The sequence below is a fragment of the Nilaparvata lugens genome, chromosome 10, assembly GCF_014356525.2.
Source record: "Nilaparvata lugens isolate BPH chromosome 10, ASM1435652v1, whole genome shotgun sequence".
NCBI lineage: Eukaryota > Metazoa > Arthropoda > Insecta > Hemiptera > Delphacidae > Nilaparvata > Nilaparvata lugens.
Genome location: NC_052513.1, coordinates 27,845,082 through 27,872,640, shown reverse-complemented (window position 1 = coordinate 27,872,640; position 27,559 = coordinate 27,845,082). Strand labels below are relative to the sequence as shown.

General features: G+C 35.4%; 2 protein-coding genes across 6 annotated transcripts in view; one reads left to right on the top strand and one right to left on the bottom strand.

The window, feature by feature from the left end:
- Positions 1-10,257, top strand: part of LOC111044651 (odorant receptor 10a) — an 83,234-nt gene extending 72,977 nt beyond the window's left edge. For 4 of the 5 annotated variants that reach the window (XM_039437106.1, XM_039437105.1, XM_039437107.1 and 1 more), the window contains 2 exons: positions 4,848-5,003; positions 9,839-10,257. In XM_039437106.1, coding sequence (XP_039293040.1) covers positions 4,848-5,003; positions 9,839-9,892 — 210 coding nt within the window. In that variant the 3' untranslated portion in view covers positions 9,893-10,257. Of the gene's footprint in view, positions 1-387; positions 490-4,847; positions 5,004-9,838 lie in introns of all 5 variants that reach the window. The other variant, XM_039437109.1, reaches the window with a different exon arrangement.
- A 1,600-nt stretch (positions 10,258-11,857) lies between these two features.
- LOC111044652 lies at positions 11,858-16,518 on the bottom strand. Its single transcript, XM_022329855.2, has 3 exons — positions 15,970-16,518; positions 13,629-13,855; positions 11,858-12,231 (listed from the first exon to the last, which is right to left on the bottom strand). Exons 1-2 carry the CDS (start codon positions 16,114-16,116, stop codon positions 13,631-13,633), a joined length of 372 nt encoding a protein of 123 aa, XP_022185547.2. The 5' UTR covers positions 16,117-16,518; the 3' UTR covers positions 11,858-12,231; positions 13,629-13,630.
- Between the last annotated feature and the right edge of the window lie 11,041 nt (positions 16,519-27,559).

Genomic DNA, 27,559 nt, shown 5'->3' with positions numbered 1-27,559 from the left:
TTTACAGAAACGGTAAGATACAGATATCAAAAGCGTGGCATCAACTGATTGAAAGTGAATTGCTCATGTTCGCGGCGCGTATATCTGTACGCACCTTTAGATAACGTGTATTTAACCTGTAAGATTCAAAGTAGAGCTGAAAAACTAATTATTTCCTCAAAATAAGAAAATATACCATACACCAGACCTCAATTTAATTTATACTCCATTCCCACTTTTGGAAAACCTTTAATATTTGAGCCTCAAATTCTTACAAAAAGACAAAAAATAAAGTAAGCATCACAAATTATGATCTTGATCACCATATTCGTAAACAGTCTTGAATTAATTATATTGCCAACATAAATAATAAACCAATAATCTGGATAAAAATAATATCTTTTTTAGGTCGAGATGTCCATGGAAACTTCGAAATTTTATTTTATGATGTTTATTGAACTTGTCAATGTATTTATCTACTGCCTTCTTGGAACTCTTATTACAGAAGAGGTGAGTTTACTACTCTTGCCACATTGTTTTACTACTCTTGTCTCCAGTCACTGTTTTTAAGAACTACATTATTCAAGAATAAAATTATTGTTGTTAAATTCAAGCTATCTTCAAAACTTACTACTATCATAAATATTCATTATCCTATTCCATAAATTCTTATAAATAGTATTGCTTTTACATTGTAAAATAAAAGTGTCTAAGTTTTGTCTTTCATAAATAACTATTTGAAGAATGTGTGTACCGCTTATGATATATTGAAGATCATTTTCAAGGGGAAAAGCAAATGAATTTCATTATAAACGAGAATTTTTTTAAAATGCAAGCCAAATTGAATTGTAAATTCAAATTCAGATTCATTTATCTGCATGAAATACACAGTTGAATATACATAAAAATTAGTACAATTTTAAATGAATCAACATGCACTGTATAAGAGTTGTAGTCAATCACACTTGAACAATATAAGTACCGTATTCTACAATGTAAAAATAATAATCACATTCTACTAAACTGTGAAGAGAGAAAAAAATATGCATCTCATCCACGAAGGCTTAAGCCTGTGTGTGGAGAGGAGTCTGTTCTTTGTTCAGAAAATATATTTTTGTAGTTTGAGAAAGATAATTAATATTCTTGAATGATAATGGATTCAATCATTATTTGACCGAGCGGAGTGAGGTCTAAGATTTAAGTCGACGGTTTGGCATGTTTAAATGTTTATATGTTGCGCATTTACGGCGAAACGCGGTATTAGATTTTCATGAAATTTGACAGGTATGTTCCTTTTTTAATTGCGAGTCGACGTATATACAAGGTTTTTGGAAATTTTGCATTTCAAGGATAATATAAAAGGAAAAAGGAGCCTCCTTCATACGCCAATATTAGAGTAAAAATCAGACTATATAGAATTATTTATCATAAATCAGCTGATAAGTGATTACACAGATGTGTGGAGAAGCCAGTCTATTGCTGTATTTCCATAAGGTCTATAGTTTAAATCAGGTACTTGTGGATGAGAATACTGCGTGAGGTCTAATGTTCACAGAACTACTAGTGAATATTACTGAGAGGATGATACACCTCGAAAGCACTGATGCAACCCAATGGAGAACCTGTCACTGGAAAAGTATAAGTTTTAAACAATGTATTATACTTGAAACTTTAAAACATTATATAATTTTATTTAGCGTATAAAAATGATAAAATGTACAAAAAAAGAATAATAAAGAAGAAATAAATGGATAGATAAATACTGTAATATAATTTGGCAACTAAAACTTTTCAATAACAAAATTTGATGATGTTTGTTTCGGATCACTATGCAGAGTGAGTCATATAGCCTATGTATGGGAACCCTTCAATAAGTTGAAGACTGTTGTAGAGAATATACCTTATAGTGTAACTAGCAGGATAAGTTGGTCGAATACTCTACCTTTTCACGTACAACTGAATTTCAACCTCTCATAAGGGGTTGAAACTCGAATATTTTAAATGTAAACACCCATTGTGTGGTACATCATTTTGGATACAAGTATCATAGAACATTTTTATCGAAGACATCTTGTTCCAAAAAGACCAAAATGATGTAACACAATGGGTGTTTACATTTAATATATTCGAGTCACCCCCTTATAAGGGGTTGAAAATCAGTTGTGCGTCAAAAGGTAGAGTATTCGACCAATAACTTATCCTGAAAGTTACAGCATTGAGGAAGTAAATATTACTTATTTTGTCTGTGGTTACAGTATTATATCTACAACAGTCTCCAACTTATTGAGGGGTTCCCATACATATGACTCACTCTGTATTATTACATGGCTAAGACATTATTATAGTAAAGGTTTATTCACACTAAGTGCAGATCACGGGATCTGAAGTTGATAATAAATTAATTGTAATTAGGATGAATTATGGCTGCTATGTTTTTCCTACCAATCTCCCCCAACCATATTTTGGTGTCTTTTTTATACGCATAAGGTGAACAGTTATGAGCATTACGAAGTGTGGAAGGAATATTTCTGTATAAAATGAGTGCAATATAGTGACTGTTTGTTGTTGAGTGAATTTTAATAAGTCTCGGAATTTCAATGCCAATGGAAAATGCTAAAGGTTTCAGAATTTATTTATACACGCTCCTCCCTAGGCTAAAACTCCGGCAGTAATAACAGATTGAACTTAAGCAAAATATACATTTCTTAAATCATCTTTTGATAGAAATTGACGTAAATTTAAGAAAATGTAGATGGATCTGCGTATTTTGTTTTTCAATTGGGTTATTTATGTTCTGACGACTTTAATTCATCATGAACTATAAGCCTAAATATTTATAAGAGCTTACTCTCTCAATGAACTCTCAATGTCATTGGATAGGCCTATTATTAGGACTTGAGTAAGAAAAGCTATTGAATCGATAGGAGGCTCCTGACTTTTTCGCAGTGAGACTTCAAAAATTTGGATTTTCCTATATTGAGTGTCAATATGTTTTTATTGAACCACGCCTTTAGCATGTGGAGGCTGCGGGATGCTTTTTCATACATTTCCTCTTTTATTTCTGCCTGTAACATGCAGCGCTGTATCATCAACAAATGAAAATAGATTGCCAGAGGTAGTTTTGCCAAATTATTAATATAGATGAGGAATAATGATTGTCCCAATGTGCTTCCTTGCATGTTTTTCAAGATTGATTTTATATTCTATGCCCATATCTTGCCAGGTGAAAAATCGAATACGATTTTAGAATCCCTTCATAGCAGTATGCTAGTTCATTTCTTACTGTTATTTCAATACCGTACTGTATTTCCATCATCCCCTGGACAAAAATTATAAGTCAATATTCATCAGTAGCCTATGCCTATTAATTTGGCTTCATAAAATATTATCATTACTCTCAATTCACGAAATTTAGTTTATTGTAGCCTTTTATATTATGCCTATATTTTAGGGCTTTAAATAATGATTTTTAGTTTGGCACCTACACCAAATAAAGTAGAAAATAAAAATGTAGCTTTGACCATTTTTTACTTTCCTTGCCCTACTACCATAGGTAAGGAAAGTATTGCTTTCCAAAAAAAATTAAGGTACCCCAATTTCAAGTTTTCTATACGTTTCAAGGTCCCCTGAGTCCAAAAACATGATTTTTGGGTATTGGTCTGTGTGTGTGTATGTGTGTATGTGTGTGTGTGTATGTCTGTGAACACGATAACTCCATTCCTAATTAACCGATCGACTTGAAATTTTAAACTTAAGGTCCCTATACCATGAGGACCCGACAATAAGAAATTCAATAAAATTCAATTCAAGATGGCGGAAAAAATGGCGGATAATTACTAAAAAACCATGTTTTTCACGTTTTTCTCGAAAATGGCTCTAACGATTTTCTTCAAATTTATATCATGGATAGCTATTTATAAGCCCTATCAACTAGCATAAGTCTCATTTCTGGGAAAATTTCAGGAGCTCCGTAATATTCTTGAGAAAAATGGCGGAAAATGACTAAAAAACCATGTTTTTCACGGTTTTCTCGAAAACTGCTCTAACGATTTACTTCAAATTTATACCATGGAGAGCTATTTTTAAGCACTATCAACTGGCATGAGTCTCATTTCTGGGAAAATTCCATGAGCTCCGTAATATTCTTGAGAAAAATGGCGGATAATGACCAAAAACCAGGTTTTTCACGGTTTTCTCGAAAACGGCTCTAACGATTTTCTTCAAATTCAAGCCATGGGTAGCTATTCATAAGTCCTATCAAATGACATGAGTTTTTTCCTTGGAAAATTGCAGGAGCTCCGTAATATTCTTGAGAAAAATGGCGGATAATTACTAAAAATCCATGTTTTTCACGATTTTCTCAAAATAACTTGACCGATTTTTTTCAAATTCATACTCTGTATAGTTATTTATCAGCTCTATTAACTGGCATGAGTCTCCTTTCTGGGAAACTAATGGGGGGTCCACCCCATCCTTGAGAAATGGACTTTGTAACCTCCTTCTCGTGCATGAGGTAGGTAGGTAGAGCAGTTCATAAAAAGAACACATAGTCGAGATATTTCATCTGTAGAACAGCTGTTTTGACGACTTTAAAAAAATGACGACTAAAAAAATCATTGAATTTCACAATTTACACAAAGGAAAAAGTACTCTAAAAACAATAATTATATATACAAATATACAAAATTCTGATCGAAGTTTCGAATATGAGCAAGGAAAGTTGTGTGAGTGTACCACACCAGATTTTTCATTATAGGACTACATCAATTTATTATTTATTTCAATGTTATAAAGGATATTATCTCAATAATTTATCTTTCAATTTTATTTCCTCATTCAAAATATTGTATTTTATTGGTTGCTTGTAGGCGAAAAGAGTTGGGGAAACTATTTATTGCACACCATGGACTTCAGCTTCTAATAAAAATCGAGGAATAGTAAAATTTATCCAACTAAGAGTGACACATGATGTAGTATTGAAAGGAAATGGGCTATTTTCGTTGAGTCTTCAGCTGTATATTCAGGTTGGTATTGGTATTTTGCCCTTCAATTTTTATCAATGTTGACATTGAACTTATTCTCTTTGAAGGTGCGTACAGACTTATACGCCACGAACACGTGCATTCCGCTTCTCATCAGCTGATGCTATGCTTATTATACAGCTATGTTTTACAATTCAATTCAATTATTATTCACAACAAAAATATAATGAGGAAAAGAATAAGAATGGTTTTATCAATGCATGAACAATGCCATCGGAAACGTCAAGCTCATAATAATACCGTACATAACTTCAGGTTTTAATATCACAATAATCAAATGTACATGATATAATAATTTGTCTATAGAAGGAATCATCAAATAGAATAAAAAATATACATTAAATCGGATGAAGAAATAATATAACATGATAATAGAATATGGTCCTTGAAAAATAGAATAAAGAATACATAAGAAACATAAAAACAGAAATATTGAGAACAGTCAAGAAAAAATTGATTTAAATAATTTTAAGATTAGAATTGAAAACGAATCGTGGGGGGAAACTATGTCAGAAAACAGTGCTAAAAAAGCCTTTACAATTTTCTTTGATACTATCATAAAACATTTTACATTATCAAAAAAAGTTTGTCATAGGGTTAGCAGTAGACAAACCCGACTTAAACCCTGGATCACATCAAGTTTAGTTAGATCTATAAGGACAAGGAACAAAATGACTATAAAAGCTAGAAGACAGCCGTTCAATGATGCACTTAAAGAGATTACAAATAGGAATCTAAAGAACCTTAATCGAGACAAAACATACAGGTATAAAGTAATTCCAGGAAATTGTAATTCATTCTTTTTTTACACCAGTCTCAGAAGAAGAAGTTATTAATACTATTTTCAGTCTGAAAAGAAGGGTAACTTCTGGCCCTGATGGAGTATATGCAAATTGCCTCATTGAAAATGCATATAATATTTCTAAACCTCTTGAGCATATAATTAATCTATGTTTTCAACAGGGCTACTTCCCTGACGAAATGAAACGGGCTATAGTCATTCCATTACATAAAGGAAAGGAGAAATCCAGTTTGAATAATTATCGTCCCATTTCCCTCTTATCTAGTATTAGTAAAATTATAGAAAAATGTGTAAAGTCGAGACTAATATCCTACTTAAATAAATATAAAATCTTAAATAGTTCGCAATTGGGTTTTCAAAGTGGCCTTAATACTTCTGATGCAATATTTAGAGTGAGTAGAGAAGTTATAAATCATTTAGATAGAGGAAAAAAGTGCTTGGGAATCTTTCTGGACTTCCAAAAGGCTTTCGACACAGTGGACCATGAACTCTTGCTAAATAAAATGGATATTATCGGTTTTAGAGGCATAGTTTTGAAATTTTTCAGGTCGTACTTAAACTTAAGGTCACAAGCCGTAAAAATTGATGATACAATTAGCAACGATAGGAGAGTTGAAGCTGGGATTCCACAAGGAACAGTGCTTGGCCCAATTCTATTCCTAATTTATATTAATGATTTATTAAATATTGATCTAGACTGTGGCTCTCTCTACTCATTTGCGGATGACACTGTAGCTCTGTTTCATGGAAATTCATGGATGGAAACATTTGAGAAAGCAAATAGTGGTATAGCAAAGATAAAACATTGGTGTGGCCACAATAAATTATGTATAAATAAAGATAAAACTGTGGTTCTACCATTTTACCTCACAATGGCTGGTAAGCCCTCTGAGGAGTACCAACTTAAAATTATTATTCATAAACCTGACTGTAATCAATCAGTCTTATTGCCAGTGTGTTCCTCTCTTTGTTCATGATTCTGTAAAATACCTAGGCATCATGATAGATTCTCGACTAAGGTGGGAGCCACATATTTCTTATGTTTGTAATAGATTAAGGAAAACATTTTATAAGTTTGTTCAATTGAGAAATATTCTTCCATTGTACCAGTTGAGGATGGTATTCCTTGCCCTAATCTCTTCTGTAATTGAATACGGCAATGTTGGATGGGGAGGTTGTGGATCTTCCATCTTACAACCCCTTATTTTACAGTATAAGAAAATTGTAAAAATATGTCTGAATAGACCAATTAGATATCCCACTAACCTAATCTATAAAGAATTCAAAGTTCTAAGCCCTGAGGATTTATATAAATTGAACTTATTAAAATATGTATTTGAACGACCATTAGATTTTCCAGTGACTCCTGAACATGGATATACAACTCGTGGTGAAGCCAGAGAGAAACTGTATGAGCCGAGATGTGTAACTGCATCTGCGGCTGGTCATGCAGCCTTTCAGGGTCCTCGTTTATTTAATGTTTTACCTTTCGATATTTCTAGAGAGTCCTCCTTATCGATTTTCTGTAGAAGGTTAAGACTGTATTTATCGGCTTCATAAATTGTTTCGTTTCGTTTTGTTTCATTGAAATATGTTTAACTTTATTCTGTAAACTAGGCTATATAAACTGAGCATTGTGATCAATTTGTTTCTTTTTGTGGAAGATGTGTATTTTTGTTTAGATTGCTTAATGGCATAAGATAATACTATTTATGTAAGTAGCTCTATATAGTACTTGAAGCAGCTGAATCGTTTTTCTTATATATTTTCTGTAATTCATAAGACGAACCACTCCTCGACGCAGGCCTAGCCTAATGAGGAGTGCACTTGATATTTTTTATGTTATTATGCTTTGTAAAATTGTACAATGAAGTGAATAAAAGTTATTATTATTATTATTATTATTAAATCTTGTGTAAGCATGTTCTGATCATATAAATAGTTGGTGTATCAGTGTGGATGTGCATAATATAGTCTGGGACGTCGTTCAGTTATAAATGTTATTTATTCTATTGATAAAATTTTTGTTCATTATTTGTTATTATATTCTTTAATTTCTTTATAAGTTTTGGAATTTTGAATTCTCAATTTGTTTTATTTTCACTTTTTTCATAAGTATTTGAAATCTTTGTATTTTTCATTTTTGAATTAGGTGGTATTTTTGTTGTTTGTATTATTTATTATTGCATAAGTTCATATTATTTTTATCATAATTTTCTTCTTTCATTTGTATCTGTCCAATTTTTATTATTAAGGAGACATATTTGGGGAGACCCGTTGTCTCCATTGTGAATAAATGAATAAGTAAATGAAATAAGTAAGTCATATTAGTGTTATTATATTATATTCCACCTGCTCCAATTGAAATTATTGTTAACTGGTAGATTAAAGAAATTTAGAAGCGATTATATTGGATTGTCTAATAGGAGGCGCTCTCATGTTCTGCTTATAATAAAATTATTGTAGTTGGTAGGCCTAGATTCCTGGCTATCATGGAGAATTTATTGAATAATTAAAAAGATAGGTGGTTTGGGCTAGTTGCTATCCTATCTAGTATATGGTACATCTATTTTTGACTTGTTTCTTGTGTTATGACTGTAAATGTCGATTCTGCAGCAGCCATTTGAGCCTAATTTTTTTTTTTTTTATTAGTTTGAAATCGACCATGCTGTACACTGTCATGATTTCCTCTTTTATAAATAATAAAGGCTTGCAAAGTTCCAGATACGCAGCATCTCATATAATTCTTATTGCCTTTTTCTGGAACAAGAATACTTTTTGAACCTCTGGGGCGCAGCCCTACAATACTAAACCATACTATACGTAGAAAGCTTTGGAAAAAGGCAAAGTAGCACATTCTCAAGTAATTTTAAGGAACGCAGTCCTTGAGACTACAAAAGAGATATATGACCCTACTTAATTTTGAGCAGACTCTTTCAATTTGGTATCCATGTAAGCTTCTGATCCAATTTTATGCCCAGAAGCTTAGCATTTTTAATTCACTCACTGATCTTTCTTAGTCCAAGCACCAAAGTTTACGTCTTGACACTATTTAAAAATAGGCGGCTTTTGCTCTAAACCAAGCTGAAGCTTCACCCTGACTGTTGGGACATTTTTCGTTGTAGAGCACTCAGATCAACATCGTTAGTAACCAATGATGAATCATCAGCTTAGAAAACAACTTCAGATGAAATATTTAATCCTATATCGTTCATCATCACTAGAAATAATAGTGGCCCAAGAATGGATCCCTGAGGTATACGTACTCCGTGTTGTACTTTAAATGGCTCAGAAAGACTTGAGTTCACACACACACTGTCATAAAATGTAATAAAAACAATATACACACATACTCGTACATAATATACAAATAGGCCTAAATGTATAATAAGCTTAGCATAATCTGATGAAAAGCGAGATGCGCGTGTTCGTGAGCATAAGTCTGTATGTACCTCAAAAAAAACTAGTTGATCCAGTAACAAAAACAATTAATTCTCAGCGTTGGAGTGTGCCAGAAAGAGCATGTAAGCCCGAATTTGAAAAATGAATAGCTCGAATACTTTTATATCATTTAGTTCTATAGACTTTAATGCTATTTCAGTTTAATCGAGTAAAACGTTCAATAATTTTATAACTTGTTTTTAACTATGTAGGTGCTTTGATTAATCAGCAGTAGGCTACATTCTGATTGCTGTATTCATAAAATTGTGTTTGTTCTGACAAATTTTAACAATTTACGTTACACATTGCGCATTAGTGTTATTAGACTACTTTTTTGGGGTTCAAATGAGATGAATGATGATTCAATAATTCTGAGGCTAAAAAGGAATCAAACCCACGGCCGTTCAACGGTAGTCAGCAAGTAATCAAGGGAAACTTGGCGGTCAAAGCGGTATTAGGAGGATATAAAAAAGACAACTGGAACTCAGAACACCTGACCGCTTGGTTTCATTTCATCTGAAGATTGAAATTAATATTACATCTTATGGCTTGAACGAAATTTGTTTGTTCACAGATCATGCAAACATCATATTCAATATTCAACCTTTTCAACTCAGTTGATACCTGAAAATTGTTACTTATCATCAAATCTTATTGCCAATAACTGGAGGGGACTAGCTAAATAATATTTACATGAATATAAACGCTCTTTCGAGCACAGACGAGATACATCTTAAAATTATAAAAATTACCGAACATTAAGTGAGTTAAACATACAAGTTACATGAATCAGTGTCATATGTTATAGAAGAAACGAAAACAGTTTTAAGTACATTTCAACCTTTACTACCGGTATTGAAATGTGTTGTCAGTGCTCAATGTGAAACTTGAATATGTGATGTGGTATTTTTGTATATGAACTCAAGTATTGTAAGATAACAAATTAATTTAGGTGGTTCAAATCAATGACTTTGAATTAATAACAAAATTCACTATAAATATTTTTAATATGGGAACTTCTACTTTAAAGTTTAATAGTTTTGTGGGAAATTAAAAATGGTTATATCTCACACCCAATCAATCAAAATTACTTTACCTTTCATCTGCTGAATGATCTTTATGCTAGATCTGTAATGTCCTTGATTCCATGCTTTTGCTTTCTATTAAGAGACCCCTCTCCTATCATATTGAACATCTTTTAAGCTGGTGAATAAATTGTACATCACCTACGAATAGATATTCCAAAGCAAATCCTAGGAAATTCCTAAAACATTTTAAAATTGTGTTATTCAACATAGATTTAAATAAATTTATTTGTCAAGGAAGTAACAAGCTTGAAAATTTAACATCAAACTTCCACGGTCATTTTTCTTTGCTGGAAGTATGTAATATCATAGAGAAACGATAGCATAAGTAGATATCCCATGGTATAGGGCGTTTATGTCGCAACTTTTACTGTTATCCCAAGCCGATAGTTCACGTAGTTATTTCCCATGCAGCTGTGTGACGCTGGTAGTCTCTCAAATTGTGCCGTTCTTACACTCTCACCCCAACAAAACAGTAAAAATTGACAATAATCGACAGTAATCGGCTTGAGATAACAGTAAAAGTTGCGACATAAATTCCCTATACCATATGGGATATCTACTTACGCTATTGTTTCTCTATGGTAATATCCACATAAGCTCTAGGCTTGTGCATGGAACGTGGAAAAATGGTTATGAGGGATGAAAATAAAACGTCTGGATCAATAAAGAATGTTTGTGAAAAATAGTTATTGAATTAACAGTAATTTTTCTGAATGTTTTCTTGGTAGCAATACATTTTTGTAAAAATTAGGAAAAGTTTCTTGTAGAACATTCGAAAATATTAATATAGATTTATTCTATTTTATTTTCTTGAGCTTTTCTAAGCATTTTTCAGTTAGGCAGGTAGAGCTTAAAGATATGCATTTATTTATTAATTGAATAATTGATATTATTTGAATTGATTAATGATTCATATTGATCAATCATTTCTATTGATTAATTGAGTTTTTAAATAATTTTGTGAATGACAATAATTTTATAAAATCGTCAGCATATTTTTCAACCTAAAATCTCTGCCATTATATTTTCAAATATTCTATAAATTCCTGTTCCATATATGAATAATTGATAGATATACATGCATTCAATCATTGGCTATTTAGTCCTATATGTAGGTTATATTTGGTTGATAATAATAATTGGTACCGTAGTAGGGAGATTATTGTTTTGGTGATAAAATTCTCAAACCAAGCCTAAAATCATCTTCACCATAATACACATTGAAAGTTTGAAAGTGATGTTGTTAAAAAAAACTTTCAACAAAGCTTATAGAATATATTTTATTGGAAAAGTTGTTTTAAACTGAAGTGAAATCTATAAAGGCAAAGTGCGTGCAACAAAAATTTTCTAACAAATTATTAAATATATTGGTAAGTAACGTACTCATATCTCTACTAATGTTTGGTAGACTCCATTTGTGCATGAAAAACGAACAAATGCTACAAAATCCACTCAAACTGGCACTTCAATAATGACTCACATTTCTTATCACATTCTCTTAGAAGTAGTGTATTCAAATTATAACATTTAATTTGTATTCAGAACACTAGTAGAACGTTAAAAGCACTATAATAATAATATTCGTATGCCTTTCATTGGTGGGGATTCCCCAATGGGAGTTCCAACTCGCTTCAGTAAGCCACCTATATAATTTAAGCCGTCAAAAGCAGAATATTATAGTCTTTTATAATGCAATAAGGTATGTATAATCATCAAATAATTTAACTAAGCAACTTAGTGAATATTTCAATCAATTAAATAATATATAATCCTGTGGATTCACATGAGATTCAAATCGGATTGTGATTGATGTTTTTCAATGAAGGAATCAGCATTTCATATTTGTTACAGGATGCAGTCACTCTGTGAGTATCGGCACCTGTAATCAAAAATAAGGAGTTATTATATTAAGTGTTCAACATTGAGAATTGAAGTTTTCAAATTTTAAATGTTGATTACAATTTTTTAAATAATTACAAACTAGATGAAATCAAGATGGAAGAGAGCAGATTTTAAAATGGAAAATTTCTGAAAGGGAAAAAATTGTATAAAATGTAATATAATTATTAAATGAAAAAACATGCTTGTTCTGGAACGACTGAGAAACACAATGTAAGGCTATTTATCGAAAAACATTACCTAATGAGAGACCTTATTGTATTAGATATGACTAATTAGCATAGCCACCTCTAATACAGCCACCTGTATTAGAGGTGGCTATGCTATTAGCCTACCGGTATTACTAAAAATTTAATAGAATCAAAAGAAGTAAGATTTCACGAGGAAAAGGAAAAAGAGGGTAAATTGAAGGATGCAGAATGAAGTTGAAGTGTTTATGGTTGAGTTTGTGTTTAGCAGAACACAAAATTCCACTAAAATACTAGAAGGACTAGAACTAAATTTGACTTATTTTCATTATTACTAAACATTTTATGGTATTCTTCTTATTGTAATAAGTGAAATGTAATACGTACTATGGAAGTAGAATGTATTCTAGGTACATTGAGTACGACATACACTCAGCTTATTACAGTTAATTTAAAATGAGGTTGAAATAAAACATTCAATATTATTCTTCACTCGCTTCTATTTGTGACTCAAAAACATTGATTATTGAGTGTTGTTGATAATTCTGTGATGTGACGTACACCCTTCACTTCTAATGTTGCTCACACTAATTTTAGTCTTGTGTGTGAGCTATGAGTTGAGAAATACTGTGATACTATAGATGCTTAATGACAGTTAGACATGACATGGAATCAAATCCTTGATCATAGCAAACTGATATTGCAACAGTTGCCAACAGTTTGGAATTGAATAATCACATTTTCTCTAATTTCAAGCTTATTTTCAATTTTAGGTGAAAATGTTAATGAGCATTAATTGTAGAGATTTTCAATCTTTTCCTCTTGAAATGTTTTATTTAAATTGTATATGAAGCCTGATAATAATAATAATTATTATTTTAATTATTGGGAATCTAAAATCAACCCACTGGGCTCACTTGAGTTAAACACAACATTAGCATAGTAACCACCTAATGGCGATCGCACATAGCAACAGAAATACGCATGAAAAATAAAACTGTCTGTGCAGTTTACATGAACCAGTTTCATACGCATACAAGCTTTATTATTGACCCTCCTATGAATAGACTTTATTATTTTGGAGCATCAAGACACAATAATAAAAATTTTATAAGTATTGTATAACTCATAATTTATGAATTCTAAGCTTTTTCAAATCATGGTTTAAGGTTTAATTAAATCTATTCACCTTCAATGATACCCATTGTATCTGTAGCCCCTGTATGGAATGATGGAGTCGGTGTAGAGTCTCTTGTTGTACAATTCAATGTCCCTATGACCAGGTACATCCTGCTCGATGCATTTCAGACTACGTTTCCAAACCCCTCTATTACTCAACGTCCAGCAATTCTGTTCTGTGTTCACAAAAACGTACACATTATTTCCGTCGAACCTTCTTCCATCCTTGTAGGTAGCCTGAAATAGCAAAACCATAATAATTAGAACGAAATTATAATGGAAAATATTATTACCGTACTATAGAATTAATTATCAAAGAAAATTACTAAAAGGCCTTCCCTCTTCATGTTTTTATATTATAACACAACTAGTTTCGAGCACTTTTCAAGTGTCAAATGTGCATGGGTGCTCAGAACTAGTTGTGCTTAAACAAGGTGTTTACGCGAACTCCCTATCAATACTCCAGGGCATTGCTCCTGAGTAAAAAAATATCTTATATCTCAGTTAATATTGGCTCAATCTTGAAAATTCTGGTACCAATCGATAGATCATTAAATTTACTGAAAAAAGCTATTTTTTAAAGTTTTTATAAAACTATCGGTTTCTCAGTTATTCAAGAAACAAAATTTCAAATGGTCGCCATTTTGTTTTATGAATTTAAAAAATTATCATAATTTTTTGGAGCTTTGTCTAGTTGGTATAAATGATTGTGCAAAGTTTCAATTTCGCATGTTCAACCATTATTTAGAAAAAAGTGAAAAAAGCAAAATGACCGCTGTGTCATTTAACTGAAGACTTCCGGACAAATTAAATATGATATTTAGATATGTTTTTTACCCAGGAACAATGCCCTACAGTATTGGTAGGCAGTTCGTAAACATCCTGTATAAAAAATATAAAGAGGGTAACTTACTAGCAGTTTTCTGTAATAATTAAACATTCAAGTAGTCCATTTAAATAGGTAGGCCTACTCTTCTAGAATCACTGAAATAAAAAGTGAGTATATTTTCTGTTGAGCCTCAACTTGTGACAAGGTATTTGTATAACTTCATTTGTCCTTATAAGTGTATAGATTGAAAATCTCTATATAGGGTTCTTTGATTTGTGTGAGATGATTGTGATTCAAATGACCGACTACAGTATTATCGTATATATTCCAATATTCATAATGAGATCGGGAGATATCGAGGATAGTTTTCACAATACTTGTTCATATATTGATAGGATCGAATAAATTATACATGACTCGAGAATAAGTTAGTACCAGTGAAGTATTTACTGAATTGTACGTGAAGTATATACCTATAGGTACTATATCTATGGGTCTATTGCACTGAATGACATTGCACCTTATTACCAAATGTAACTTATTTTTCCTTCTATAAAAAAATTATAATACAATTAATGTACGAGTAAATTAACAGTGCAATAATTTTGTATAGAGGATAATATGTTCTCTCTATTCTCTTTAAATCAAGCTTATCTTATGATTCCTAAACATGATTAATTTGATTCAATATCCTCCCTTTTAGGATTATCTAAAAAAGTCATTCGAAACTTCCCACAGAACGGTAAACGATTAAACTTATAACTTTTATCAGCATTTCTCAATTCTTTGCTTGTTTTTATCGTTTATATTCAATGAAAGGATTTTTTTAATGATTACCTACCTATCAGAATCTATGAGGAGGTATAGGTACTAACTTATTGCAGGGTGATGTGCTCACATATAATAGTTAATTGATTTTTTTCAGTAATAAATCGAGCTAGACTTAAGAAGTAATTTTACTATAAATAATGATTTCCCCTTCAATAAAAAGTTAAAATGAGGAGAATTGAAAGATTCATTCCCTAAATAACAACTACCGTACCTATCCTTTTATAATGAAATTATTTTTCAATATGCAACATTTCATTGTGCATTAGAAATAGGGAGCAAGGGCAATGCCTGTTTTTTCTTGCACTACATATTTATGTCATCAAATGAAATGAAATGACCCTAGTTAATAAATAGGCCTGGATAATAATATATTTCATAGATTACGGTTCTCTTTTTTCTTCGAAATTAACTCTATTTTTCTCAACAAAAAAAAGTGAACTAAGATGTTGCTCTTATAGAAAAATATTCATACTTTTGATAATTGAAATTATTCATAATAATTTATTGTTTGAAATAACTAGTAATACCTATATCTTTAATTATTTTCAAATGTAATTATTTATTCAAGACAATTTTTAGCTAGTTGTTTTTCTATTGAGGGTAGGCCTACACTGTACTGTAGCTATTTTAATATATAGAGTAGAACTAAGAAAAATGATAAAAAATATAATTTAAATTCAATTTTACGAACCTGAACCATCAACATCACATCACTAAAAGTTGCATTGTTGCCCATATTGGTTCTGAAACTTCCTTCAGTTACCAAATTACAAGTTTCTAGCAAAATGCTTACTGAACTGACACAAAATAGCAATCTAGACACAGAAACCACAAACATTTTCACAGGTTTTCTCCAATAGTTTCGAAGTCTAACCACCTTTAAATTTTTTCTACTAATTTAAATGTTAAACTATCTCTACACAATTTTTCAACTCTTGCGATGATTACCTCATCTATCAAGATTTGTTTAGCACTTTTAAACTACTCTGGTCCTAATTGAAAACAGTTTTACACAATTTCTGCTTATCAAACGCGGTATTTATCTCTCAAGTGCTATACCGTACACTAAAAGCTCTCTGATGACTAATGATCATACACTTCTAAAATTGCAAATTGTACTGGGATATGAGTGTTGTTAATAAAATCGAGAACCTGGTTTGTATCAACTATCAATCTCACACAGGACCTTCAACTGTTTGTGCGTCTCTAAGCGCGCTTATTTCTTAGGAAGCGCTCGACAAGTACAATGCACTCCAGATAAAACGCGTGCTACAGCAGTAAAATCGTTAACTTCTCATCAGATATTTTCTCAGGCTGTTGAGGAGTTGTACAAATAGGCCTACTCATGCGAAGCATTACTATTCTAATGCTAGGCATTTTGTGCATTATGTGATGAAATAAGGAAGATAAGGTGTACGTTAGTTGGATACTTGACTATAAACTGAAATGAATGTGCTTGTAATTATAATGAGATAGAAAGATCATAACATCTAGTCTGTAACAATCGACTTATTCATCTTTTGTGAAAATGTATTCTCCGTTTTCAATCAATCTCGTATGTACGTTAATTAAACTATTGTGGCACTTATAAATTAATGACAATGAATTATATTTATTTTCTTCTTTAAAGTAAGAAGTTTATGAAAAATATTTTATTTCAAAACGTAGGCTACCATCATATAAGAAAATCAAGCAATTCAGTGTCTTTTTTCAAGAATGGTGCATAATTTTGAAATGAAATAAATATAATTATACGACTCATTAGATTACTCTGATAGAATACTGTGATTCGAAAAGAAAGGTAGCATGGTGGTATGGAATTTAATTCTCTCCTAAAAACTTTGTAATTTTTCATTTATTGGTTCATAATTTATAATTCCGTATAATTATTATGATTTAGTATTGGAGAGTCAGGGAAATACCACAAGAATGCAATGATAAAACTCTAACTTAATCTAAACTGATAGATTAATCTCTGATTTCCATCTTTTTACGCCAATCTCTGTCTATAAACAGTTGTTATTAATGTAAAATAAACGTAATATTCAAAATGATATCAACTTCCAGATTTACATATTATTTCGTTAATAACAATACCGTACCACAGCTCTAGCAGCCTGATAATATTGATCTTTAATAGGCCTATTCTACATAAAATAAACTATAAATTAATGATAAACCTGGGTACTTCATGATGAACACTTTTTCTGTTGAACAATTCATTTTCCAATATTTATTAATTCTGCAAAACATTTATATTTTTCCAAATGTTTGATAATGAGAGCATGTAACTTACATTTTCTCCAAATATTTTATGAGTTATAAGCCTAATGGTTCTTAAAGGATGTATCTTGTAATGTTAGAAAAAATAATGAAAAATGTTACACTAAATATTATCAGTTAACTTGAGAGAGAATTGATTTTGTAGTTCAAACTTGTCAATCTCGTACCGCCAAAACAAAATTTTAAACTTGCCGCCTTTTAATGTCAATAAATCAGGTTGAATAAATGAACTCGTTTGAATTGTAACAATAGTTTATTTAATTTTTTATAAAGTTTTGACAGTGTACAAATTAAATAACCAGATTATAACTTAAAATTTAACTTTTATTTGGTTGATACATTGAATTATATAACTCAGATTTCAGTAGCATTGAGATTTATTTGCTCTAGGTAAAGGAAGTTTATAAGGTGGGTACCCACTCGGACGACAAACCACTCGGACGACATTGTAAACAAAGGTATTATACGTCATCACTAGGCATTCGGTCGACATAGAACGTCATCATTTTATATATAGCATATACACTAGATCCGTGACGTTTTGAAGATTGATACTAGCGCTGCCTATAACATTCTTGCCAGCTTTGTCTCTCTACATTTTTCTACTTCTTTCTATAAATTAAACTAAATTATTATCTTCAAAAACAAAGCAATGGGTTTCTTGCTTGTTGATCTTCAATAAATTGCTGCTTGCTGGAACCGTTAAACCCAAAGCTTTGATGTTATATTTTATTAAAATTTCAAGTTGAAAATTAGCTTTCATAGTTTAGTAATATACCAAAAAACATTTTGGCTTTTTATGTGGTTAACATAACTACATAGTGCAATAAGGTAAGTCAGGGTTATTCATTTATTCATTTATTGTATAAAACACTATAATCATAATACAATTATGTCATTGGAGGAAAAACTAGGCTAAGCCTGTATTATTTCTCTCCAAAAATTTTGATGAAATGTTAATGTTGTCCAAAAGTTGAGGTTATGTGATCACACACTGCTTTGGCACTAACTTGATTTTCAGTCCAGGAATAATGATTTGAATATTTGAAGATTGAATTTATACTCTAAATGAATCACAGAATATATCACAATAAATTAAAAACTCAAGAGATACTGCACTTATTTGAAAAATTTGAATGAATCAAAAACCTACTCACTATTAGTTATTTACAGCTTAGGTTAGGATAGAAATTTGTAAGCTACTGTTCTGTAAAATAACTCAATTTATAATGTAATTATACAAAAAATTAGACATGAAACATGGTTAAACTATTTCTCAAGTAATTTGTCAAATGATGATATTGACATATTGTACACTGATGACTAGGCTACAGTACTCTTTTAAAAACGAATAAGTACGGTAGGTCGTATGCATTAGCCTACGGCCTTATTTTACAATATCTTGGCAACATATTTTGAGTAGACCTAAATTTTGTTATTATAATATGTTCCTTTATTAAAATTTAAAGTTGAAAATAGGTTTCCATTAATAAGTCTGTTTGATAGTCAGATTATTGCTATAGGTTAGGCCTATTTCTGATATGCTATGCAGTACAGGCTGAGTAGTATTGGCTTACACAGGCCTCTCCGACTACCCTATAGGCCTATAGTGAGGTCCATGTTATAATGGTATTAAAGAAATATAGCGGAACAGCATTGCCGATTCTCAGCCTTGCAACTGACTTCTATAGTCGATAGTTAGCCTAATACTGGTATATCAACTGTTCATTCTTGTTTCAAATAATAAATTATATTTTATTCGTCAAGATAATATAGTTTTCAATGATTATTTCAATTCGGTAATTTATAAATTTTTATGATTGAGATTAAATATTTTGTTTATTAATTATACTTCCACATTGTTGAAAAACCATTTGGCAACATTGCGGAGCTAGAATGGAATAGCGGCCGTAGTGCTATCTGCTTTTTCGAATGATAAACAATGATAATAGCAACGCCATTGCTAATCAAACACTGCTATTACAACGTGGACCTCACTTTTTTAGATTTTTGTTGTCAACTATTGTTGGCCTAGCCCACCTTCAGGGATCCTACTGTCCATATTATAGACAATGGCTTTTAGAAATTTTGCTGATAAAAATATCTCTTTGCACCATCAATGCAGGGATTTATTACTGTTCTTTATTTTCAAACTACTAAAATCAATTTTCCGATTGTGGTGGAGATAGCCTACAAACTTTTTATTTAAAATGTTTGCTGTGATACAATTCAATTAATTTTATTATTTGTCACAGGCTAAACAACAGTCAGCATTGACAATAGTCATATACATTAAAAACATGAAAATTTTAACTTCCATATACAAAGTTGGACTTTAAGAAGTAATAAATAATATATCAGTTACATAATTATACATTTTAGAAAGATTCGAAAAATTGCTTTGGTTAATGAGTTACTTTGTGTTACCTAAACTTAATTATTATTCTTTAACTGTATATTATATCATGGTCAATCTTATTTTAAGAATACATACAAGATGTATCTGGCATAGGCTACATAGAATTAAATAATTGAGTTTGAAGATTTTGTGTGTTTGTGTCATTATTGTAATGTAAGGCCTATTGAAACAGTGGTGAGACACAGCTCAAGAAATTTTATATTTGTATAGAAGCTACAAATTAAAATGTTTTTTTTTTCAGGTCCACCTTGTATTATGTGATGATCAGAGTAAGTAATATTTGAGGAGACTTTATTATGCTTTTCTTACAATTATTATCAACTGTTACTATTAACTGTGAGTTAGTTATAGTTATCAATAGTAATTAGTAACAATTACTATTAACTATTAGGCTAGAGCCACACGAGTGCACATAGTGCGTCCGTTGCAACTTACTTTTTGCGGCCGTCGCCAATGACACCACACGAGCGTTGAGTGTGGTGTGTCAACGTCAGTTGGCTTTACGCAATTGAACCAGACGAAGTAATAACTTTGCATGTCTCGACGTGCATTGTAACATTTCGACGCAGTTCAAAAATCACCGTCCGTTACGACTTCCGTTACTTGGTATGCACGTACCTCGTGTGTTGTCACCAATTCACTTCTATGTATTTCTACAACAGACGTCAAAAAGTAAGTTGCAACGGACGCACTTTGTGCGCTCATGTGGCCCTAGCCTTAATGGCCGGCCTATCGAGCAGCATACTGAAACTAATAAGAACGAAATTGTCACAAAGTGAATTTTTGTGACGGATAGAGAGCCGTCGTCCAGCATAAAATTAGCGAAATTATTCTATTTTAGAATAGGAATAGGATCGTCTGCCTGATATATTTTGTTAGATTTGTAGTTGTGTATACATTATCACTATCGCCGTCAACCCCTTTAAATTAGCAGCATTCGTATCATCTAAACGATAAGCGGCTACCGAGTCGGGCCAGTATCGCTCTTCATGAAATTTCTGGAATAGAAATATTGTTTACCGGCCTGAATTAGTGTAGTAATTAGTATCAGTGTCGTCATTAGCTGCACCCTTATCATCAGCACTAGTGGATTCAAACCCTGTCACATGACTAGTGGCATGATCGTCTTTTCAGACTCCCATTGGTCAGCAAGCCCCTTTTCCCCCGGCCTCCTAACTTTCAGCGACCCGGTGTGGCTTCAAGGAGACCTGGGAGAGAGTCAGTTGTTCGGTGGTTGAGCGTGAGATCGGGTCGCGAATCTCCTCTCCTTACGACGTTACCGACACTAATTATTATTCTATCTTGTGTTAACGTAGAATATTGTAGGTCGAGTTCCGAACAACTCGGAGTTAGAATTCCCTTGTGGGTTTTTCTTTCTTGTCAGCTATTTTTTTCCCGAATTCGTATCACTGGGGGTGAACGAATTATTCTTGGTTTTGAAACCTGTAAGGGATCTCAAGTTTGAGCTACAAACAGTTGAGTGGGGAAATTTAGCTAGGCTCTTAAGCAAATTATTTTTGAGGGCTTAATTCTTAAGTCTCGACTCTGTCGCTTCACGACGTTTAAGTTTAGTGCGGGAATTTGTTTGCTATTCTCCGTATTTAATTCTGCAGTGATTCAGGTAACTGTATGTTAGGACTGGTCACTTGTGTGCATTTCCTCTTCTGTAATAAGGTAATCTCAGTTTTTAGGGGTGTATTTTCCTTATTAATTTTCATACTATAGAGTGGCCCTGTATTTTAAATTCGCTTAGCAGTTTCTGACTTGCTGTAATTCCAAGTAGGAAAAGCCCAATCCTTTTCCTAGAGAACTCAGGTGCAGCTTGAGCTCGTCCTCGTCGAAGTTTCTAGACTGCGACATCCTTTCTCTTTCTCTCTCTTAACTTTTCCTATTCTATAACCCTTCTAGCTCTCAGGTACAGCTTGAGGACTTCCTCGCCGAAGTTTCTAGACTGCGGCAACCTTTCTCTTTCTCTCTCTTCACTTTCCCTATTCTATAATCCTTCTGCTCTCAGGTACAGCTTGAGAACGTCCTGTCGAAGTCACAGACTGCAACGCCTCCTGCTCTCAGTGCAGCTTGAGAACGTCCTTGTTGAAGTCACAGACTGCAACGCTTCCTGCTCTCAGGTACAGCTTGAGAACGTCCTCGCCGAAGTCCCCAGACTGCGGCATCCTTTCTCTTACTTTCTCTTCACTTTCCTATTCTATAATCCTCTAGCTCTCAGGTACAGCTTGAGAACGTCCTCGCCGAAGTTCTAGACTGCGGCAACCTTTCTCTTTCTCTCTCTTCACTTTCCTATTCTAAAATCCTTCCTGCTCTCAGGTACAGCTTGAGAACGTCCTTGTCGAAGTCACAGACTGCGACGCTCCTGCTCTCAGGTACAGCTTGAGAACGTCCTTGTCGAAGTCACAGACTGCGACGCTTCCCACTCTCAGGTGCAGCTTGAGAACGTCCTTGTCGAAGTCACAGACTGCGACGCTTCCTGCTCTCAGGTGCAGCTTGAGAACGTCCTTGTCGAAGTCACAGACTGCGACGCTTCCTGCTCTCAGTGCAGCTTGAGAACGTCCTTGTCGAAGTCACAGACTGCGACGCTCCTGCTCTCAGGTACAGCTTGAGAACGTCCTTGTCGAAGTCCCCAGACTGCGGCATCCTTTCTCTTACTTTCTCTTCACTTTCCTATTCTATAGTCCTTCTGCTCTCAGGTGCAGCTTGAGAACGTCCTTGTCGAAGTCACAGACTGCGACGCTTCCCACTCTCAGGTGCAGCTTGAGAACGTCCTTGTCGAAGTCACAGACTGCGACGCTTCCTGCTCTCAGGTACAGCTTGAGAACGTCCTTGTCGAAGTCACAGACTGCGACGCTTCCTGCTCTCAGGTACAGCTTGAGAACGTCCTTGTCGAAGTCACAGACTGCGACGCTTCCTGCTCTCAGGTGCAGCTTGAGAACGTCCTTGTCGAAGTCACAGACTGCGACGCTTCCACTCTCAGGTGCAGCTTGAGAACGTCCTTGTCGAAGTCACAGACTGCGACGCTCCTGCTCTCAGGTACAGCTTGAGAACGTCCTTGTTGAAGTCACAGACTGCAACGCTTCCTGCTCTCAGGTGCAGCTTGAGCTCGTCCTCGTCGAAGTTTCTAGACTGCGACATCCTTTCTCTTTCTCTCTCTTAACTTTTCCTATTCTATAATCCTTCTAGCTCTCAGGTACAGCTTGAGGACTTCCTCGTCGAAGTTTCTAGACTGCGACATCCTTTCTCTTTCTCTCTCTTCACTTTTCCTATTCTATAATCCTTCTAGCTCTCAGGTACAGCTTGAGGACTTCCTCGCCGAAGTTTCTAGACTGCGGCAACCTTTCTCTTTCTCTCTCTTAACTTTTCCTATTCTATAATCCTTCTAGCTCTCAGGTACAGCTTGAGAACGTCCTCGCCGAAGTCCCCAGACTGCGGCATCCTTTCTCTTCACTTTCCCTATTCTATAGTCCTTCTGCTCTCAGGTACAGCTTGAGAACGTCCTCGCCGAAGTCCCCAGACTGCGGCATCCTTTCTCTTCACTTTCCCTATTCTATAGTCCTTCTGCTCTCAGGTACAGCTTGAGAACGTCCTCGCCGAAGTCCCCAGACTGCGGCATCCTTTCTCTTACTTTCTCTTCACTTTCCCTATTCTAAAATCCTTCCTGCTCTCAGGTACAGCTTGAGAACGTCCTCGCCGAAGTCCCCAGACTGCGGCATCCTTTCTCTTACTTTCTCTTCACTTTCCCTATTCTAAAATCCTTCCTGCTCTCAGGTGCAGCTTGAGAACGTCCTTGTTGAAGTCACAGACTGCAACGCCTCCTGCTCTCAGGTGCAGCTTGAGAACGTCCTTGTCGAAGTCACAGACTGCGACGCTTCCTGCTCTCAGGTGCAGCTTGAGAACGTCCTTGTCGAAGTCACAGACTGCGGCGCTTCCCACTCTCAGGTGCAGCTTGAGAACGTCCTTGTCGAAGTCACAGACTGCGACGCTCCTGCTCTCAGGTACAGCTTGAGAACGTCCTTGTTGAAGTCACAGACTGCGACGCTTCTGCTCTCAGGTACAGCTTGAGAACGTCCTTGTCGAAGTCACAGACTGCGACGCTTCCTGCTCTCAGGTACAGCTTGAGAACGTCCTTGTCGAAGTCACAGACTGCGACGCTTCCTGCTCTCAGGTACAGCTTGAGAACGTCCTTGTTGAAGTCACAGACTGCAACGCTTCCTGCTCTCAGGTACAGCTTGAGAACGTCCTTGTCGAAGTCACAGACTGCGACGCTTCCTGCTCTCAGGTACAGCTTGAGAACGTCCTTGTTGAAGTCACAGACTGCAACGCTTCCTGCTCTCAGGTACAGCTTGAGAACGTCCTTGTCGAAGTCACAGACTGCGACGCTTCCTGCTCTCAGGTACAGCTTGAGAACGTCCTTGTCGAAGTCCCAGACTGCGACGCTTCCTGCTCTCAGGTACAGCTTGAGAACGTCCTTGTTGAAGTCACAGACTGCAACGCTTCCTGCTCTCAGGTGCAGCTTGAGAACGTCCTTGTTGAAGTCACAGACTGCAACGCTTCCCGCTCTCAGGTACAGCTTGAGAACGTCCTCGCCGAAGTCCCCAGACTGCGGCATCCTTTCTCTTACTTTCTCTTCACTTTCCTATTCTATAATCCTTCTAGCTCTCAGGTACAGCTTGAGAACGTCCTCGCCGAAGTCCCAGACTGCGGCATCCTCTCTCTTCCTTCCTCTTAATTTTTCCTACCCTGTATAGTGCGAGATCTCAGTTCCAGACTCGAGATCGTTCCCGTCGCGGTCCTCAGACCAGCGAGAGGTGTAGGAAACCTTATGTAGAGCAGGATCTCAGTCACAGATTAGAGATCGACCCAGTCGCGGTTCTCAGACCAGCGAGAAGCTTAGGAGAATCCTTGTAAACCTTTCCCCATCCTCTCATAATAGTCGACATACTGACTATTAATTTAAAAGCGTTTCGGACGATTGAGAGTGATTCCCATACCCTTAAGGGCAGTTACAGATTGGCCCTTAATAACCGGCGCGCTGTCATCAGATCAGCGCGGAAATCCTGTTTAGCAGTTTCAGAATTGCTGAAAATCCTTTCGCAGCTGCAGGCTCGCGATTCAGAAATCCGACACCCGAAACCTCATCCATTGAGCTTTAGTTATCATAAAATTGTAATTGATATACTGTATTTAGCTAGCAGGTTCAGCTTGCTGAGAACTATATCGCGATTCACAGATCGCGAGTTATTGAACAAAACCCCATTAGTTACAGGAAGGAACAATCCTATTAACGAATCTCCATTTCCAAGCCCGATAAAATATTCCCTATACCTCAAACTCGGTATACCATATCCTGTACCTTATACCTCTTACGCCCTCCAATCATATTGATCTAATACCGGGTGCGCAGATTCAGTCTGCACACCGACAGCCCGCAGTCTCAGATTGCGAAAACCGTAACAAAAATTCTATATCATTCCTTGTTAAACTCCATCCCGAGTTCCTCCACCTACAACCTTTATTCCGGGCTTGCAGGTACAGCTTTGCTCGCCGTCAACTCGCAGTTGGTTCAGATTGCGTACTACCTTTACAAATATAATTATTTGTGGGGATCTGATATCCGGATCCGTATCCTTGGTTAAGGTTACCTCAATTCTCCCTAACACCCAACCTGAATTCCAAGAGCCGAGGGCCGAATCGGCCAACAACGGCACGGGCACACACACTTCCCTTCAAATTAAATACCTCCCGCCAAAGACAGAGGGTAAAGAATCAGGACAGGGGGAGAAGTGTAGGTCCAGTATCTCCACCAGTCAATACGGTCACCGACCCCGACCCATACCCGGCTGTAGCTAGTCCGCGTCGTAGCAATACTTCGCAATTATTAGAAAACCTAGAGGGTGGAATAGGACATTCTAATAAAACTGACGTCTCCCAACGTGGGCTAAGACGTCTGGCGCCCAAGTAGATCGTGAGCAAAGGTTAAGTAAACCCCAGTGCACGATGTCGGAACGGGGAGAGGAGTCTACACTCCAAGAGTACGAGGAGGACCAGGGAGATCACGAGACAGACACCACGGAGCGAGAAACCGACCCTCGAGTGTCGTGGGTGTACCGGCTGAGTAAGGAGGAAGCGGTCAGCTACCTGGAGAGTCTTGGCCTGTCGGCAGTGGGGACTCTGACGGAGCTGAGGAGGAGGATGGTTGAACACCATCGGTCCCGGACCGCTGCGACCTCTCAGACTCGCCGGGACGATGCTATCCCAGGCACAAGCCGTGTCTACTCCGAGCCGTCCCTCCACAACAGAGTGAATCGACCAACAGGTATAGAGCCGGCACCACACCGCTCTTCAGGCACGTATAGTCAGGGCGCTGTATGTGATAAGGTAAGAAGTTGGAATTTACGTTTTGATGGTGTATCAGATGCTCCCAGTTTTATCGAGAGGCTCACTGAACTTCAGTGCGCATATGGGATATCCGGGGAACAATCTCTTATAGCCCTACCAGAGCTGATGGAGAGAGGGGCCCTACTCTGGATGCGGAATCGTCGCTCCCAGTGGAGGACGTGGGCTGACTTTGTAGAGGCGTTTAAACTCCGATACTATCCCCATACTTATAGTGACGATCTTGAAAGTCAAATCATTGCAAGGAAGCAGAGGGAGGGCGAACCGGCTGATGAGTATGCCGAAGCCCTACTCACTTTAATGAGGAGATTAGGAAGTTACGACGGGGATAGGATATATCAGAGGGTGTATCAGAATTTATTACCCAGATATAAGTTACATGTCCGAAGTGTAGGAGCCCAAAACATAGACCAACTGTTAGATATAACTAGGGAATATGAGGCAATCCGTGCTGAGGAAAAACACTCTAGGTTGTCCTCACGGAATACTAAAATCGAGGACAATAAACGGGGAGAAAATTCAGCTAAGGCAACTACTAAACCACGGGAGACTAAAGTGATAGAAGAGAGTAGTACTAGTCAGGGTCCTGTGTGCTGGAATTGTAAAAAGACAGGACATTGGAGGTCAACTTGCCCCGAGCTTTCTAAGTGTAAGGAATGTGGGAAAAATCATGATCAGTGTAACTGTAAGTCCCAGAGTAAAAGATCGTCGGGAAATTCAGTAATTCATTCAACAAAGATTTTAAGCCCCAGAACCGTGTCAGGAGATACACGGACTTTCATTGATGTGAGTTTGGCGAACCAGAAATTTGTCGCTTTGATTGATACAGGATCGGAAAAATCCTACATCAGTACACAAGTTCTGAGAGCATTAGAACGTGAGGGGTCAGTAAAGAAAGAAAACTGCACACATAAAGCGATACTCGCTGATGGGAAGTCTGCTCTCCTCTCGATAAAAGTTGTTACCCAATTGAAAATAGAAAATATTTCTGTTTCTTTCCAGGCTGTAGTGATGGAAGGCCTTAAGCCTGACGTGTTGCTAGGAGTGTCATTTATGATTCAGCATAATTTAACTATCAATATGAGGCATAATAGAGTAGAATGGGAACCAGAGATAGTGGGAGCTATACGTGGTAGTAAGAGTTCAGCGAATACTTCTAAGGTGTCGACTGTAG

Bases quoted from the DNA above. Each gene is read 5' to 3' on its own strand.
- LOC111044652 (XM_022329855.2), bottom strand. From the start codon at position 16,116: ATGTTTGTGGTTTCTGTGTCTAGATTGCTATTTTGTGTCAGTTCAGTA. The intron at 13,856-15,969 runs GTTCGTAAAATT...TTGCTATTTCAG, and splicing joins ATGTGATGTTGATGGTTCAG to GCTACCTACAAGGATGGAAG.